The sequence below is a fragment of the Heptranchias perlo genome, chromosome 21 (genome assembly GCF_035084215.1).
Source record: "Heptranchias perlo isolate sHepPer1 chromosome 21, sHepPer1.hap1, whole genome shotgun sequence".
NCBI lineage: Eukaryota > Metazoa > Chordata > Chondrichthyes > Hexanchiformes > Hexanchidae > Heptranchias > Heptranchias perlo.
Genome location: NC_090345.1, coordinates 23,588,492 through 23,608,837, shown reverse-complemented (window position 1 = coordinate 23,608,837; position 20,346 = coordinate 23,588,492). Strand labels below are relative to the sequence as shown.

The 20,346-nt window shown below is 38.0% G+C and overlaps 1 protein-coding gene across 1 annotated transcript; it reads right to left on the bottom strand.

Annotated features, from left to right (window-relative positions):
* Positions 1–1,574: 1,574 nt before the first annotated feature.
* Positions 1,575–3,267, bottom strand: LOC137340300 (homeobox protein HMX3-A-like). The gene has a single exon (XM_068002719.1). It carries the CDS (start codon positions 3,181–3,183, stop codon positions 2,188–2,190), a length of 996 nt encoding a protein of 331 aa, XP_067858820.1. The 5' UTR covers positions 3,184–3,267; the 3' UTR covers positions 1,575–2,187.
* Positions 3,268–20,346: the final 17,079 nt, after the last annotated feature.

Below are 20,346 nucleotides of genomic sequence, written 5' to 3'. Positions count from 1 at the left end.
TGTTGATTAAACTGGTGAGTGTTTGCTATATAAACGCCTTAAAAGTTCATATTGACACTGTTGTCATAAGCTCAGTACCGCCAACAATACAAGGCACGGTTTTGTTGTTATTTTACACAAGGGGCAACATATTTTGGCTTTTGTGTTGTGTTTATTTTCAGCCACGACGCATAACAATTTAAAACAAAATCAAAGGCACGGAGACACCTATTTAGCGCCTTGTCATTTGTGAATCACCTGACACAACTGTCGACAGGTTTCACGCGATAAACTAACAGCAATGCTATCTGAAAATCAGAACACGACGCTGCCAGTTTCTTGGACGTCAACCATAAAAATACAAATGGTATAAACTAGAGTTGTTCGTCTGTAAAGGACTTTAACCGTGACCTTCTGCAAAAATAGGAATGGTTAAAATATATTTTCAGTATACAAGCACCGGTACATATCTGTGCAGTCAAGGGATTACTAAACTCGGTTGGTCTGTACTTGATCCAACAACGCCATCTGACTGGTTTGTTTCACTTTGTTTGCGGCCTACCATTTACCTATCACACCAATTTCAGCATAGAAACTGTCCTCTCATTTGTAGGAGCTAGGTTTTAAATAAAAGAGAGTGTCGCTTAACATAAAGGTAATTGTTTAATCCATAATTAAATATATTCGTATCCTGTGTGTGTACAGAAACTTGGCACGTGAAGTGCACTGTTAGTGACCCCTCCAGCTATTGCGAAATACTTCTACAGGTTATTCTTCTAATAACTTCAAATAGTTTCAGTTCCGCAAACCCTTGGCAAATCAATCAGTATTCTTCACTACAAATTGAAAGAACTTTTTAAAAAAAAGTTTTGCTTGAAAAAAACCTTATTCAGATCAACCATCGGTTTAATTGCAGTTTCCTAACTTGTATTACAGTTAGTTTAATTAACCACGGTCTGAGGTTTCAATGCTAACACTGTGAAGGGAAAAGTCAGATGTGATTGAATTGTAAAATGTGACTCACAAAACAGACACGAACCTCACTACACTGAATATGAAATATTGTACACCATGTATCAGATAACAACTGACTAAGAATGTTGCAGAATAATCATATAAAAGCTGAGGTGGCGTTTCCTTTGCTAGATAAAATAAAGTATTCCTCCAGATTAGATACACTATTGCATTGTGTAAAATACCAATCCAGCTAGTTTCCTTTTAAATGATTATGTCCTTAAGCATTGACGCCATGAAATTTTAGGCCTATCAACTGATCGTGATTGGGTTTCTGCAAATATCGTGTCGTTTTTAGCCACAAATAGTATTTATATACTTTATTCACAAAACAGCAACTTTACTGTTTCTTCAGCTAGTCTTTGTACGAAATTACACATTTGAGTAACAAGGAATGCTTACATTTTATTTTAGTTCACAACAAGTCTGTTCAACAAAATTCGGCATTACAATATCAAAAACGCCAATATTTTATTTCATTTTTTTTGTTAAAACATACAGAACACCCATTATTTTCGCAGTAAATAACTATGATACATCCGGTGAAAACATCAGAAATAATAAACACAAAGTATTGTCTGAAAAAATTAGAATCTTTATCTTATTACTTCTGTCAATAAATTTACAATCCAGGTAAATTAAAATACGTCACCACGTAAACAGTACATTTATTAAATAAATAAACAAAACCTTAAATATTTTTCTGATTGTCCTTCAGTTAAAGCGCCTTGACATTAGAACCTTGATAATGTTCGTAATCGCCAGTGCTACTCGTCACACGTTATTCCAGTTAGACCAATATAAGTTGGATTTCAACTTGCAATGATTTTCCTCTATACTCCAACACAGTGCTTTAACTTCTTTAGTACAATATTGCACAGATACGTGAAACCATAATAAAGAACAACATTTTCACCACTCCTTTTAGTACTTACAAAAAAGAAAGACATTTACAGCGGATCCTCCTGTAGGTATCATTCCTCAAAACTACATGGCTTGAGCTTACAAAAACAAAAATGGTCAAATAAAATGAGAATAAAATGGTAAACCCAGACTGGTCTTAAAGGGGGTATAGATGTGGCTAGAGGATGGGAGCAATGTAGAAATTTACAGCTGGTCTTCTTGTGGCTCGTTGCTTCAAAACTACAAGGTCTAATACAAAAAAAGTAATGCAAGTTAAATATTAAAATAAAATCAGACTGGCCGCAGGAGGGGTACGGATGTGACTACAGGATGTGAGTAATAGGCTGGATGTGGGAATGTTAGTAAAGGCTGGGTGACTGGTGCGTTACCCGGGCTCCCAGACTCCGAAGCCGAGTTCTCGTGGTATAAGATAGGGACCCGGACTATCCTTTGAGCCGCGTGGCTCATGTTGGCCGCTTCCAGCTCGGCAGCCAGCTGCCTTTTCCACTTATTCCGACGGTTCTGGAACCAGATCTTCACCTGGGTCTCAGTCAGATGAAGAGAGGCGGCGAGCCCTGCTCTCTCCGAGCTGCTCAGGTAACGCTTCATGTCGAAGGTCGACTCCAGTTGGAAAACCTGACTCCTTGAGAAGACCGTGCGAGTTTTCTTCTTCCTACACGGTTTTCTCTCCGGACTTTCCGCCCTCTTTTTCCAGTCCTCACTATTATTGTCTTCCTTCTTTTGTTCGTCTGCGTCGCTAGATTCCTCCAGCACGATCTCTTCCAGACTTTTGGAGTCTTCCTTTTCTTTGCGGTCGGGCTCGATTTTGAGCGCCGGCTCGGGAGAGTCTCTATCTGGAGACGAGTCCCTGACACATCCGCTGCTCTTCTCTATAGCTGGGATGAGAAAAGAATCGCCGTTAGACACTCTGCAGGCCATAACGATTAGACGACGGTACTTTAGAAAGGACAATGTACTTAAAGACCCCTTACCTTCTGTCCTTGGGAGATGAACCCCTGATGACAGTGTGCAGGGGTACCACCAGGCGGGGGACCTCTCCAAATAATGCGCCGGGAGCGCAAACCTCTGCGCCGGGATTTCAAACCTTTGGAAGCCGGGCTCCCTGCAGTGAGGTAAGGAAAAAGCAGCGCCTTCAACCATCCCTTTCACCGCCGAAAGCAAAGTCTTAGGCTTCGAAGGCTTTCGATCGCAGTTCAGCAGATTTTTGATGGAGAAGGAGGACTCTTTGGGAGGAATGGGACTCTCCTGTGCTGCTGTCTCGGGCATGGTGGCCTGACTCCGATCATAAACAGGAGGAACAGTGCAGAGTCTGATAGGAAAACAGACAACGTTGATCAGAATCCCGGGAGTTCAGAAAAACGCACCAAACTTTTGCATGTGGGTACAGTGGCAATCCACAGCAATTTGGAACAGAGTAGGAGGCATTCAGCGTCAATCTGGCGCCAGATGATAATGATGAAATAAAAATGTCATACAAGTTAAATGCAGAAAGTATACGGCGATTGGGCACGCACAATGGCAAATGGGATTATCGAAGGAAAAAAAAAGAATGGCATGTAATGAGTCCACCTCCCTATACTTTGCGCTTCCCTTAAGGCTATAAGAGCTCGCCTGTTATTGGCTTTATATAGTCCAATTAGGCAGCAAATGAGGACGAAACTAATACCACAAAAGAAACTCGTCCTGTAAACCACCACTAGACGAGCAGTAGGCAAATGACTTACCCCTGTCCATTGGCACAAAACGCTGCTTCATTTCCATCTGTAGGGGAAATTTGTTTAAAGCGTCCAGGCTTTTGCTCCTCTGTCATTTTGAGCGCCTCAACACTCTGGTTGCTCATTGAGGCAACACATTTTACAAAGAGAAAAAAAACCCCAATCTTCTTTCTATAAATTGGTTATTTTCCAGGCTTTGCCTTTTTAAAGTCCAGTTTCTATCTTGACTGGATGGTGCAATACCGAAAATAAAGCGTCTCCGCGTATGAAGCAGCCAGAATCAAAAAGAGATGTCTGTAATGTTCCATGCGGTTTTAAACAGAGACGTTCAATTTGTGAGGTTTTCATGATAAAGTATTATATGCCAGGGATATATTGCACATTAAAACGCGATTTTATGAAGTGTAGCACTGCACGAAATAGCAATAATTTTATTATGGAAGCAAGCCCAATTTGTATATGAAGATTTATAAGTAGAACGGATATGCTGTGACCTCAGATTCGAACAGGATTTCGCATATGTCATTTTAATGTTGTACTGTATTTCTCATGAGTTCATTTAATAGAGAAGAACCATTTTCACTGTTTGCCTGACGGATTTACCCCCCCCCCCCAACAAAAAAAAGTCGCGAACCGCTTGAGCATTTATACTTTAGAAAAGAGAAAACATAAATATATCTAATATTTTTAAATATTATTTTATGTACTGCCTATTATAATACAAATAATCCAATTTAAACACTTGCAAAATGCTACAGCACTAATTTAGAAGAACGAGAATTGAGGAAGAGGAGGTAATTAGTCTGTAAACCAGAACAATTTCATGTTAAGCTACCACTTGAATATATTCACATAGTTTTGGTAAATGTCAACTGAGTGCTGATTTTTTTGATGATTATTATTCCAATTTATACTGCGGCAATCTCAGGACAGAGCATTATTCCACACACCTCGCCAGGTCAGTTTAGCAAAAGGCTTACCAGAGTGATGCACGGGAATTTGATCAAATTTGTTTTAGACGGTTTAATAAAGGATTCCATTTAGTTTATCTTTATTTTCATTTTACTAATGCGTTTCCTTTACTCTGCAGCTGAACACAGCACATTGTGTATATTGTTTATATATTTACATAATGTTCCAGAACTGTAATCAGATAGAAGATTTGCTGTTTGGTCCTACAGTACATAATAGGCAATGATTGCAACAGTCCAGCTCTTATCTATAATGCAGATAATTTATGCCACTAAGGAACGTGTCAACACATTTGGATGAGTGTGCGTGAAAATTGAAACACCCATCTTCATTCCCTATACATTATTTGTTACCTATGACTTTTGCTGTTTACCCAATGTTATCTTTCGTTTCATTCAGTTGAATGAAAACATTTACACCTTAGTGTCATTCCATGGGGATACTAGGCTCTATCTTAGTGTAAATGACCAGGCTAATAGACCAGGTATCCGCCGTTGACCCTTTTAACAAGATGATTACTAGTGTCCACATCTCGATAACAGGCTATGTATTATCTTTCAGCACATATTACAATTGCATTATTGTCCATTCTAATGGACGCAAATTAAGCAATGCTACGCGCCGTGACATCCAGAAAAAACATTTATTCAAATCTATGGGGAAAAATGAGTCATGGGTCCATAACTTTATATATAAAAATACATGTTAACGATTACACAGGGCAGTAAAAGGTAGCTACTGCAATGATAATTACAACTACAATGCACTCCCCTACAGGCTGCAGATTAATTCATGATTTGCATCTGTAATTAATTTGTCTTTCAAAAAGAAAATCACCTGCACGCATAAAAGGACTATGGGATGTTTATAATCATTATAAAGGGGACTGGACCTGTTTCTAAAGTTCGATCCCCATTACTCCTAAGCTCTTTTGTTCTACAGTTTCACGTATTTGCCTGCTGAACTGCACTATAGTCAAGGAGACTGAGTGCGATTGTTTGCGAGATTATATACAGGAAAAATATCAGGCTTCAGTCAGTTATTTAAAGGCACCTGCTGAATGAATGCATAGATATTTGTGATATGCATAGATGGTCACACGGAAAAGGGAGCTACAGTTCTTTTCAACAGTTTCAAACAAACCTAAAGGGAAGCGCAATGAATAAAGTGAAAGAAGAATGATCCAAATAGTTTTAGGTTTGAGAATATTACTTTTTTTTAATGAAGTGCAGATAAGTTAGGAGTTTGCATTTCTTCTGATTGTTGCCTCTCGAGAGTTGCGAGCCGGTTAGAACTTTTGAACGCTGCGAGTTCGTCATTCAAAAACCGGTTAGTGATACAATTAACGAAAACGTCTGACATCAAACCATGAATCTCAGTTTCTGTAGGCACATGTGAATGGCTTGGGGATGGATTCATTAGAAGTCGCACCTTAACTGATTTTGCCTTTATTACCCTTTGGAAACTTTTCCCATAATACCATAGTCTATTTATATTCTGATTGAATTAGATTATCATTATGATAGAAAGTAACAATATCAATTATATTAACATTAATATATGTGCGCTGGTTGGGATTGAAATAGACAATTGTTTCAATTATGTGGAATACCCAAGAATAATTAGGCGAAAATGAGAGTGTTCTTATGTGTGGCGAATGTTATAATTTAAGATTCTTTTCTTTAAGAAATGTCATTTTTTTGCAGATCAACAGACAGGCCTACAGTGGACTTTTGATTCAAGTAGATCTAAAAACTTTACTGCGTCCAGATGCTATGGGTTATTTTAAAATCTTATTCTGGTCATATTCATATTCTTTACGATAGCTTCACTCTTTGAGATGACACATGTCCATTGTTCAAACTTTCTCTAATATTAATGTGACTTATTAAGAAACTACCTCACTAGTTATTTTTGAAACATTCATAGCGCGACAGTTATCAGATAGCGTATGTACAGTGTGTAGTAGTTGTTTGGTACTTACAAAGGACAATGACTACAACAGAGCGCTTCTCTTTATCAGTATGGTTTAGGTATAACAGAAGTTAGCACAGATGTAAATAATACATACCCTGTTCATACTGTTGAAAATTTATGTATGCGTTATTATAGATTGATGATTGAGTTAAAAGGCTCCTATCAAAGAACAGGTAAATGTTTATTTATGATACCTTGAAGTTTCTGATTTGAATCACCGCGACTCGTGGATTCATTTTCATGGTTCATCTTAGTGTATGACTGAGCTATTCTTCCATTATATGTTGTTTTAAGGAATTTATCCCCTGATTGATTTAGTAAGGCAGTATTTACACTTAAAAAGCGATGCAAAGTTCTCAAATCACTCGAGTCATTTCGTCCTGCCGACGAAACCACGATAGATTAAAGTATATATCAGAATTATGCAATCGCCAGTATACTGTAAATAAGTTAAACATAAGTTATTGTGAATTTTCCGAGAACTTGGCAAAACATTAACCTGATGCTCGGATTAAAAATCTTGATGAACTGGACATTTATTTTTAAATGCTGCACAATTACTGCGGCAGCACTCAAACAATAAATGAAACAACTATGCTTAAAAGCATCATTAACAGACTTTGATTCGGTTCCTTCTTTGAATGTGGCAATTAGCGGTTAAAAACAAACTGTTACACATCCAAATTGGACAATTTTGTTTTAAAAGCAGCCACCTTCTTATTCATTACATGACTTTCACTAAAGGAATGCATTGTTCTCTCTGATGTTGCTTGGAGATCACGTTCGTCCCTCTCCCGTGTTACAAACTGATTTTTTTTTGCTAATTATTTCCCTTCAGGTTATGGGAAGACAGATCAGAGAGGAACACCTTTCGAAGTCTTAAAACAACCCCTGAGGAGAAGACATCAGAAACCGCGAACATGTCCATCAGGGCAGTCAATCTCTTTTGACAGAAGATACTTATCATCAGGGAGCTCCTTTGTAATATGAAGTCTTGAAACAAGAGATAAACGAGCTGCTTGATACTTTAGGTGTTGTCCCTGAATGTTTAAGACTTATATCGTTTTAGGGAATGATTCTTTCCCCCCGCTGTTTTTTCCAGTTTCTTTTTAAAGAGATGACAATCACGTCACTAGACAGAAACAGAACTAAGCCAAGGGCAATTAACCTTTTGCCTGCTGCAGTGAGAGTTTAAAGCCACACCTCGGAATGACACACTATTCCTATTTTTCTTTTGTGTTCTATGAGCAGAGAGTTGTCTCTATTCCTTTGGCATATTCGTTCTGTCATGATTCGGGATAACTTATTTTGTTTGGTTGGCAGAACAGCGGTTTGGGGAAAAGTACATCATTAGTTCTCAGAGTTAAAGTCATGTTTTGAATGGTAAACCCTTAGCTTTTGTCATCTGGTTGATGAAGCCATTCATAAAGGCTGTGTTCAGGATTCAAGCTGTTCGATCGCTTCTGACCGAAGAAATACTGCAGATGGAAGTGATTGAATGATTCATAATTAACTCAGGGTTGTGTGCCGAACGCTTCCTGTACAGCACCCCCTGTCGATATATATTTTCTTTATCACTATTTCTTCAAGCAATTTACAGGTCAACAGCACGTATTTCTGTAATTTTCTTGCAACAGCAAAATCTGGCGTAAATTCATTTTGTTTTGTTGCGAACAACATGGCAGAAAGGCATATCCAGTATTAACCGAAAGAAAACTTTCAGAATCATACAACAAATCGTACTGGAGCCACAAAAAAGTTTGTGTATTTCTTTAGTGGCTGTTTTTATAAGACGATGCTACTGTATATGCCTGTTTGGGATTTATTAATTTTATAAGTCTAGATCTTTAAGTTACCTTAGAGTTAATTCCAAAATTCCAAAACGAGACAATAATCACTCTGTGTTCAGGATTCTTCTAATGTATGCTACCTACTGCTAGACTGTTTTTCAGCAGGTGTCGGGAAATTAATTGGAACAAAAACAGCACATCAGATTTTAACGCCAAGAACCTACATACAACCTGTCTTCTTTCAGCGTAATCACTTTAGGAATGAAAACTAGATGCAATGTACATTTAAAAAAACTTTAAATAGTGAATGGATAAATGACAACCTGATAGATGCATTAAAAGCAACCTAGTTTGGGTGGAGTGAAAAAGGGATAAAATCAAAGACCTGTCTGTTCTGAACATTTTTGGAGGTCCAATTTTTCTAAGCAAACCTATCGGTAAACCTGATAAATTACACAGATGTGTTTGTTTACACAAGTCTGTCATTAAGAACCCGCTAGAAAAAAAAACGTCTACTGACTTGTGCCCTTCTGACGACTTTATGGGGTCGTTGGTAATCAAATGTTGTTAGAAATGGAAAGAAAAAAAAACTGCAAATCTGAAACAAAAACAGGAAATGCTTGAAATTCTCAGCAAGCCTGTCTGGGATGCAGACAGCATTTATAGCATTTTCTGATTTTATTACAATTGATGTCATGCTGTACCTATCTTAACCACTGGATGTATCAGCAGTGGTGTCTACATTGCACTCACATGTGAGTTTACTGTCTATACATTTTATTTTAAATGCAGTAGTTATTATGATTTAAGTTCCAGATGTGAACATTGTCAAATGGTATTTGATTTTGCGGACCAGTGACGTATTAGTAACTTAATGATGTCTTTCCAAACCAGCCCTCATTTCCGATTAATGTAACAGTGACTTTTTAGTACTTTGCCAAATGGATTTGAGATTATCTATTTAACACTTTCAACGGGGATGTGATTCTGTTCTGTTAATATTAAACCCTTCAAGCAGGCGTGAGCAATCTCGGTAAAACAACAGCAACACAAACCTTTATTTCTCCTGAATGCTCCGCTTATTTTAAACATTCGCGGAAAAAAATAGCGCAATATGGCTAATATTGTAGATACGAATTTTGGAAGACAAGGCAGAATTGTTATGACATATTTTGTCAATAATAGCGTGTCAGCATTTGCACAGTTAAATATGAATGATTCCAAGCTATAATATTCATCATCATAATTATGAGGGGTTCAGGAATGCCGTCGATAACAATGTCATAATTCCTTTATCCGCAAAAAGGCAATATCCGACCAAAACAATTTTCAGACCGTGTGAATTATTAAATATTATTGCATTATCATGCTCGGTCATGATGAATGCCCAAAATGATAGCTTTGAATCATTATATAGTGGAAGAATGTGTAATGGAGAAAATGTTAACCTCGATATCATTCTAGGGAATTTGTCCAAGTCCAAACGTTCGGTAGCACATTGGCATCTAATATTTGACGGTAGATGGGTTCTTTGTTCATTCTTACAGGGTAGTTTGCACCATAAAGTAACAATACTGACTTTGTCACAGTGATAGTAGTAAAATGTTCCCTCTCTGAAATGTTACTGATATGAGATTTATTCATTTAGTGTTGGTAGCCCAAGAGGCCTCTCCCATAAACGCTACAGTAAATAAATACATAGCTTGTGACAATGATTGCTACGTTTTTGCGGCACACAAATGTTGCGTTTAATTTCTGGCTCGACTTGCAGTGGTATCACCCACAACATGGTACCAATATTTTGTGAAGGAACGATGTTTGCTTTTTTGTCCCTCTTTGGTTGCACTTGTACGGGTCAGCTTGGCTCGTTTGACTTTATCACTGCCCTTAAAGTTACCTCAAAAATATTTTTAAAGTCTCATTCAGAATTAGTCGGCAAAAAGACCACAAGTAAGAAAAAGGCTTGTCTTCAGCCATAGGTACAAACACATATTCGAGTACATTGCTTCTCTTTACCTCGGCACATGCATCCATCGCTCGGACTGTCTAATCTATTGATCAGAAGTAAAGGAAACAGATACCCAGACATTTGCCAAACACTTAATACATGTCATTAATATCTTACTCGCGAGCTTTCTCTTAATGAGAAATCAAACCAGACCCTGCTCTGGCCTCAATTCTGTATATCGATAGGTTAGTCCCGTACCCAATGACCTGATACCAGGGACACTTATTGATGAATCTTTAAAAGGATTTAGAAAAAAATGCCATTTGGAAAGCAGTGAATTTCAGATTCTTTTAAAGCTGGCGGTGTATAAACCGGGTCATTATCCTGACACTATAGCGTAAATCCAGCTGTCCAAAAAGGTGTAGTGTAAAGCTGGCTGAGTAAGTGTTTGGGGCTGAAATCATTATTGTGATTGGGGTGCAATGAAAAACCTTCGTCTCTAACGCAAGACGTTAATAGAATTTCACTAATCACTATTAAGTGCTGATTTTCATTCAATATAATAGACGGAGACGTTAGAACCAACACTATGCAACACATACTAAACGTTGCTTTAGTCCAGATTTGTACCATTTTATATTAGGTTAGGTAAGTAAATTAATACAACTCAGTTGCATATGATTTAATGCATGAAGCACGTAATTTAAAAAGTATAAAATATTTAACTAAAGTTAAATGGAACATTTACTCAGTTTAATTATAGAACCGCGACATTTGAATGCTGAGCACAGACATGGGGTTATTAATTTCGGAAACTAACCTGTTTAGTATTGATTTTTGCAGAAATGCAATAGTAAATATTTGTTCTTTGACATTCTACCACATTAAGTGTTTAGGAAAAGATTGCTCATAACAGGTTTGCGTGTGCGTCCCTGATTTCTCTACTCTTTAATACTACATCAGTTTATTAAGCAGTGCGATGATCCTATCAAACATTTCACGCGTAGCCTGTGATCTTGCGGCCTCCTCAGAATTCGTCGCCCCAATCTGAGCAATTATCCGCAGTGATCAGAATGATAAGCAATGTTCTTACAACCTGAATAGAGTCTGTGACATCATTCTGACTATTGTGCAAACTGATATACTTGCAATATAATGTGCCATGAAAATTACAAGGGATAGAGCGTCAAGAAAGAAGCGAAGGGTACAACAACACTACTATATTAGAATAACATGTTTTCTTCAATTTAACTTGCCTGCGTTTTAATCAATGTTTTTCACAACAGCAAATTTCCACGATCATCTCTACATTTTGTCAATTTCTGTGAACATAAATTCCTCAAATCACCAAACTGGCTTACAAACAAGGAAAGTGAGTGCTGTTTTTTTCAGAATCCATTGTGAAACTATAAGAAACGCATTGTATCCCTCAGTACTTTTGAAAATCAAAACGTTTTTTAAATACATAAATGGCGCAGTGGCAGCAGATGATGGCGCTACAATTCTCTGCACCAGGTTGAACCTTATTTGCATTATTTTATCTTCCGCACGAAAAATTAAAAACGAAACGTAAATTGATTTGGGAAACGTCATTCATAGGACTATCATTCCCATTGGTTGTTTGGTATCTAGTCTAATATATCACATTCCTCTTGACTGCACCTGCTGCTTTGTATTTAAACTGAAACTTAAAAATAACGTCTTGTAAGGTGTCACCGTCATTAACTCCTTGTAAAAGTCAAACGGTTACCGAAAATTGTCATTATCTGTAACTTCCTGTTGGTTTATTCTTGTTTTCATACTGCTTTTATTTTGGTCAACGCTGGTGACGGGGAACCGTTCCGAGACAAAAAAATGAGGGAGATAAGTGAATACGAATAGTGGAAGCTGAGGCCCTGGTGGGTTAATGATTATCGAGTGACATTAAATCAACTCCTTCACACTGTCCACTCAGTAACACCTTCCAGAGGTTTGCCAAATAATTTCATCAGCAATCATCATCAGCAACCAAAAATGAAACAAAGGAGATTGGTGTAACTTTTGATAACCTTTTATTGTTTTCTTTTGATGTAGTTTTCTATCCCTACTTCTCTCCCAAAAGGCAGTGACCAATGTGCCACGGATCTATGAGCGACACTGACCCTTCAGTACCTCACTCAAATAGCCAGTGGCCATTCTTTACGTACGAGTCTGGAAAGTGAATGGTTGTTTTACAGTGGGGATATCCCAGTGGAGCCAGATCCTGTTTTTGATCAGTGTGAACCGAGCAAAGACAATAATTCTCTATACTGTGATGCCCTGCAGTCTGTTTAAGTATCCAAAGCAAGGGGAGAAAAAAGGACGTGCTATATTCTTAATAGTGCAAAATGAAGTTTGAAACATTTGTAAGAAAACTCACCATGTATTATCTTTCAGTCTCTTAGTACAAGCCTACTATAAATTTTAATTTTTGAATTTAGAAATCATTTCCATTTTTTTCACAGGAAAGGTAAACTATTAAACGTCTTTGTCCTGAATGTTCAGACCTTTATAGAGATTAGAATGTTTTTAAATATATACTAAGATATACTCTGCTGATGTACTAGTTTTGAATTAATATTTAATTTTGAAATGAAATTCATTGCTGTGTTTTAAAAGAGACATTATTGTAATTGGGTAAGGATAGTAGCATACTCTTCGAATCAACTGTGTCTTTTTAAACTAAACTTTCATTATAACAACTGCCTAAGGCCTATTGAAACAGAATCAGAGTAATATGTGTTAGAGTAGAATGCATCTGTGGACTAATTTAAAGAAACATAAATTATTTCCTTTAAAATACTGGCAATTAGAACATATTGAGAAAAGTGAATGAAAAAAAGGAATTACACAATTCTGTTGGCGGGAGACTGGGAAGGTGCTAATTCCTAACACTGAGAAACTGTGCAGCAGTGCATCCTGAGACAGCCCCAGAATTGATTCCAGGAAAGCAGCCAAGGGAGGAATTATTTTGGAAAGAACTTTGGAACATCTAACATTGAAATAGTGAAAATATTACGTAAGTTGGGCTACGCCCTGATAAGCAAGAAACGATATATTATTTGGTGTTCATCTTTGGAGCTTATGAAAGAAGCTTAGTGCTTCCATTGAACAGCATCCAAGATAACCCAATGAGGAAGAAGCCCAATTCCAGATGTAGGAGTGCTATTCCAGATGTGTAAGGAATTGTTTATACTAAAAAATGAGATGACTGAATTTCAATTATGATAAGCTAATCATATACTGCCTGGATACCCTTCCTTTCTGGGCTTCTGGCTGATAATTGATTGTAATAAGTGATACAATTATAGAAAATATTCTATCTGGTAACATCAGTAAGTACCACATTAGATCTGATATTAGAGATTAATACCAACAACATAATTGGATAATAGAACATTTTAAACACTCCTACCAGCTGTTACTGGCTGGGATTACTATAGAATTTTTAATTGTGCTGATGTAACTAATGATTGCTGCAGATTCAAATGGCTTTTAAAGCTGCAGTGCATTGTAAGAATATCTGCTTCTAATATTAAATGCATTGGATGAATCCAAATTTAAATAAATCCATTTTATTTCTTATCTACATTTTATTTCAAGATACTGGACAATACAAATAGATTACAAGTTTAAACAGGAAAACTGGCAACAGTTTAACAGGATTTAATGGCAACAATGTATTTGTACCATAGTAAGCACCAGCATGATAAAGAATCCTCATAGACTTATGTCTTTAAGTTTCCTATTGCCTAAATATATGGATAACATTGTGTCAGTATTAAGTACCTTGGGTAGTGCTGTGAAACCATCTATGTTCAGTGCCTTCCTCCAATAGCTTGCGTCAGATTGGCAAATAATTAAATTAGGAATGGTGGGCAGAAACCTATGACCTTGGACTCCCTGTGTAGCTGAATCTAGACAATCGCAGGTGGTTTGTTTTCTTATAGATCCATGGGTGCCTAACTTTACCTGATAGTGTCAGAATGTATTTAGGCAGTGAGCCCTGGCCAGGGCTTCTTGGCAAAGAAAGGCAGAATTCTGCAGGTGTGTTTTCTAATTCAGTAACACAAACGTCTTAATTCTGTGACAATTAGAAAAATATTTTTTGTTTAAAAAATATATATTTCTCCCCCTCTTTCAGTAAACCTATGGCAGATGCCATTATTTCTCCCTTTTACATGAGTTAAGTTTTGTGCTCATTGAAGTGAAGGATTTCAGTGCTGTGCTGGGAGTGGAATACTGTTGTCATCCAGTGTTAGCATCAAACACTCCCAGATCAGGTATAGCGCAACCAGCTGCTACAATTTTGCCTTAGAAGAGCAGAACTTCAGAAGAACGCCCTTATTGCACCTGCATGAGTTTTTCCTCTTCCCACCCCAGTCATCCTACAGCATCTCTAGATGGGAGTGTTAAAGTATTGCCATTTAATGCACAATTATGGGCAATTTGTGTTGTAGGCTCACACCCACTAGGAACTTGATTGAGAAAAGTCAAACTCCTTTCATGTGAGAAGCTTACACCTTACAGACAATTGTAAACAATTTTACAACACCAAGTTATAGTCCAGCAATTTTATTTTAAATTCACAAGCTTTCGGAGGCTACCTCCTTCCTCAGGTGAACGATGCGGACAGAACCTTACAGACAGAAGGCTTTCATTATAGCAGTTTGGGCTGGATACACACCCCAATTCCTAGACACCATTCTCAAAAGGACAATAAGCAGGTGATCTGCTTTCAAACTTTTGCCAATGGCTCGACTGTAATCAGTCAATAGTGGGTTCATGAAAGCAGCACGGGTTTGCTTACTGTCCATTTCCCTCCTTCCCTTTAGAGAAAACACCTCATCTTTGCTAGGTGCCTTCTCCTGAGAGCTTATTCAGATTGGAAACTCATCACATAGGGAATCATAGGTACAAACCCATGTCCTTGGATTCTCCGTTGGCACTATGCCACTTGGCTGTCCTAAAAAGTAATTCATATTGCCAAAATATATGCAAATTAAAGCCTGTTGGCCTAAGAAAGCTGTAGAATTAATATACAGTATCCTGGTTCATCATTTATAAATAAAACCATACTATAGTACATTGACATTAATAGTAACTGCATATGGATGAGAAATCCAATAAGTCACAATAACTAAAAGGCTCAGTGTGGAGTCCATTTCCAGTTCACTTTGCACAGTCTATCATTAGGAGATTGAGGAATTTCCTGCATCTAACTGTGCAAAGAAATTCACTAAAAATAACTCAAAACAGCAGAACAATCACGTCACTGTCAACAATGAAGCTGAAATCAAGATTTCCATTGTTTTTTTTCCAGACAGTCTGCAGAGGAGAGAAAATTCTATAGACTGTGTTATATTTGTGGTAAATTCTGCAGCGATGGAATCATGAAATTCTATAAGCCTTAATTTTAACAGATATCAGACAGGTGTGATCAGTTAAGTTGTTCTGCTCTGGACTGAGTTTACAGGAGCTTTAGTATTTAATTTGCTGTTATTGATCATAGAATTGTTAATATCTTGATTATACTGTGAACAATATGCTAAATGCAACTATATTGATAATTTTTAAAAAGTCTCCAATCTGGATCAGCAGTTTGACTGAGTGTTCTAAATGGCACCTGAGATAATGAAAGGTAGAACAGGCTCACTATAACCGTAAGGATTAACAAGATAAGGATTGAATCCCAAATTCCAAACCTAGGAAGTAAATTAAATAATAAATATTTCATAAAACTGCAGTTTCACGCGGAATTAAGAGTATGTGGAAATTGGATGAAAAATTTTAAAACCTCTTGATTGCTCAGTAGGTAAACACATGACATAAAACTAATCCATACAGGTCCAAGGAAGTTCCAAGCAGGACCCCTCATCAGTGATGAGTTAGTACATTGACATTAATAGTAACTGCATATGGATGAGAAATAGAACAAGTCACAATAACTAAAAGGCTCAGTGTGGATTTCATTTCCAGTTCACTTCTCACAGTCTATCATTAGGAAATTGAGGAATTTCCTGCATCTAACTGTGTGAAGAAATTCACTAAAAATAAATGGTAGTGGGAGCCTACCTAGACCACTAGCCATGGCTCAGTGGTCACACTCTCACCTCTGAGTCAGAAGTTTGTGGGTTCAAGTCCCACTCCAGACACTTGAGCACAAAATCCAGGCTGATACACCAGTGCAGTACTGAGCAGGTATGGCACTGTTGGAGGTGTTTTCTTTCGGATGAGACATTAAAACAAGGCCCTGTCTGCTCTCTCAGGTGAATGTAAATGATCCCATTGCGCTATGTCGAAGAAGAGTAGGGGAGTTCTTCTCGGTGTTCTGGCCAATATTTATCCCTCAACTAACATCACTAAAATAGATTATCTGGTCATTATCACATTGCTGTTTCTTTACTTCTTTACCCAGAAAGTGGTGAGAATGTGGAACTCACTACCACATGGAATGGATGACATGAATAGCTTCGATGCATTTAAGGGGAAACTAGATAAGTACATGAGGGAGAAAGGAATAGAAGGATATGTTGATAGAGTGAGATGAAGTAAGTTGGGAGGAGGCTTGTGTGGAGCATAAACACCGACATAGACCAGGTGGGCTGAATGGCCTAGTTCTGTGCTGTAAATACTATGTAACTATGCTTGTGGGACCTTGCTATGTGTAAATTGGCTGCCACGTTTCCTATATTACAACAGTGAAAACATTTCAAAAGTACTTAATTGGCTATAAAGCTTTTTGGGATGTCCTGAGGTCATGAAAGGCTTAAGTCTTTCTTACCATCCTCAGTGTCCCTGTTGTGGAAAGCAAAAAAAAAGTCAAGCCTCCTACTCCTGTTCATTATGCAGTGAATCCTGCTGGAAATTGTGTGTGCAGGCATAAATTAAGGACAGAATCAGCTTTGGCTCCATAATCAAATACTGCACTCATTATCTAAACTCGCACATGAATAATGGAGACTTGTGAAAGGTATTGGAAGGCAGCCTACCATGGAAGTAGACTACAATACGAATTATCGCCTTTAGGAGAAGAGTAGATAAGGATTTTTTTTAAAGTGTAAAAGAAGGTGCATCATTCCTACAAATATGAGTCAGTGTGGTTCCGGTTTACTCCTTTCTGTACCTACGACATATTCTACCTTGACTTTCAAAAAGCATTTGTTAAAGATTTGCACATAAGGCAACTATTTAAATTTTAAGCGGTGGGGATTCAGGGTAAATATATGAGAATGGATAAGAAATTGGCCAGATGGATATGAAGCAGCAAGTACTTGTTAGAGGAGTTATGTTGGACAAGGGAAATGCTAAAGTTGAGTGACCCAGAGAAGAGTGTACTGTTTCCAACTTACATTAATGATTTGGATTCAGAAGCTCAATGCCAACTGGTCAAATTTGCAGAAGATACCGATCTAGGAGGGGTCATTAAAACTGAAAAGGCAACTTAGGAACTACAAACTGAGCTAGACATATGTAAATGGATGGAATTATGGAAACTTAATGGGCTGGATTTTGCTGTGAGCGGCAAACGAACATGCCCGCCGTTCGTTAGACTTGCACTTGCCCAGAGACTTTCTATGAGCTTTTGCACAGCAAATTCCTCCAAATTATAGAGCTAAAAAGAATGGTGCCCTCTACAGGGCATCTGGGACCTGTGTGAACAGGGCAAACAACTGTCTATCCCCTTAACCCATCAGATTAAAGCATGTTAATAAGCTGCACAGAGTCAGAACCAAGAAGTGTAAGTTAGAATAGTGAATTCAATGTCAAATCAGGTACAGAAAGCAAAATAAAGAGAGGGTAAGAAATAATTGGATTAAGAGACAGAGATAAAAGAGACAGAAAGAAAAAGTAAAAAAATAAAAATTTATTAAAATGTTTTTAAAAAAAATGTCCAACAACAATTAAAATCTGAAGGAATGAGACTCCACACTTGTTAAAGTTAATTTTCAATGCCAAAGAGGTTGTTTGGCAGTCATTAAGAACATAAGAAGTAGGAGCAGGAGTAGGCCATATGGTCCCTCGAGCCTGCTCCGCCATTCAATAAGATCATGGCTGATCTTCGACCTCATTTCCACTTTCCCGCCTGATCCCCATATCCCTTGATTCCCTTAGATTCCAAAAATCAATCGATCTCAGTCTTGAATATACTTAACGACTGAGCATCCACAGCCCTCTAGAGAGAATTGCAAAGATTCACAACCCTCTGAATGAAGAAATTCCTCCTCATCTCAGTCCTAAATGTCTGACCCCCTTATCCTGAGAGTATGCCCCCTAGTTCTAGATTCTCCAGCCAGGGGAAGCAGCCTCTCACATCTACCTTGTCAAGCCCTCTCAGAATCTTATTTGTTTCAATGAGATCACCTCTCATTCTTCTAAACTCCAGAGAATATAGGCTCATTCTACTCAATCTCTCCTCACAGGACAACCCTCTTATCCCAGGAATCAATCTAGTGAACCTTCGTTGCACCCCCTCTAAGGCAAGTATATCCTTCCTTAGGTAAGGAGACCAAAACTGTACACAGTACTCCAGGTGTGGTCTCACCAAAGCCCTGTACAATTGCAGCAAGACTTTCTTACTCTTGTACTCCAACCCCCTTGCAATGAAGGCCAAAATACCATTTGCCTTCCTAATTGCTTGCTGTACCTGCATGTTAACTTTCTGTGATTCATGTTCAAGGACACCCAAATCCTGCTGAACACCAACATTTAATAGTTTCTCACCATTTAAAAAATATTCTGTTTTTCTATTCTTCCTATCAAAGTGAATAACCTCACATTTCTCCACATTATAATCCATCTGCCACCTTCTTGCCCACTCACTTAACCTGTCTATATCCCTTTGCAGACTCTTTGCATCCTCCTCACAGCTTACTTTCCCACCTAGCTTTGCATCGTCAGCAAACTTGGATACATTAGACTCGGTCCCTTCATCTAAGTCATTAATATAGATTGTAAACAGCTGAGGCCCAAGCACTGATCCTTGCGGCACTCCACTAGTTACAGCCTGCCAACCTGAAAATGACCCGCTTATTCCTACTCTGTGTTTTCTGTCTGTAACCTATCCTCGATCTATGCTAATAAATGAGATTATATATATATATATCCATACTAATATATTAAGACTTACCATGCCATTAACAGGGTATTTACAATGGAATGGACAAGCCCTAATGTTTTCTGGCGAGATTAGCCCATATCTACGATGTCAGTGCAGGAGCTTCACGCTATTCCATTCATTTGAAAGGGGAGCCAGCCGGTGAGAGCTTACGGAGGAGCAGTGTATCTCGTTCAGCAACTTCCAGATTTCCGCGTTTAACTGCGCATGTGCGGTCGTCGGAAGTTACTGTCCGATTTGTACAGAAATAACAGTGAGCGCTGTTAGCCTCACCGTTGTTTTCACAGCAAAATGCAGCCCATTATACCTACAAGTGTAAAGTGCTGCACAAAGGAAGAAAAATATGAACATAAAGCCTGTTCCATCCTGAAATGTTACATCCTAACTATACGTCCGAACATTTACAATAGCCTTGTGACACTGGTATTGGATCTTCAATAGTTATTGAACTACAATCACCAGGTCCTTCATCTTTTCAATAACCTTGAGCATGTAACTTTGCCTGGTGTATACCTGCTTGAATTGCCCCTGCCCAAATGCATCATGCTTGTCTATATTGAAAGACTCCTGCCAGAAATGGGCCATTCCCCTGTTGCCTCTAGATCCTCCTGCAAACTATCTTTTTTACCTAAGGTTAAACTCCCACCCATATCTTCATGTCATCTGCAAAATTACAGATCATTCCCCTGATGCCTTCATACAGATCATTAATAAAGATGGTGAAGAGCAACAGTCCTAACACTGATCCCTACAAGACTCTACTAATGATTGGCCCCCACACAGAGCTGCTAACATTAATAACTGCGCTCTGTCTACTTGAATGCAACCAGTCCTTTATCCAACAAAAGATCCGCCTGCCAATCCCACAAAATGCAACCTTATTTAGCAGCC

What these genes read in the sequence shown, in the direction of transcription:
- LOC137340300 (XM_068002719.1), bottom strand. Translation starts at nt 3,183, where the DNA reads ATGCCCGAGACAGCAGCACAGGAGAGTCCCATTCCTCCCAAAGAGTCC.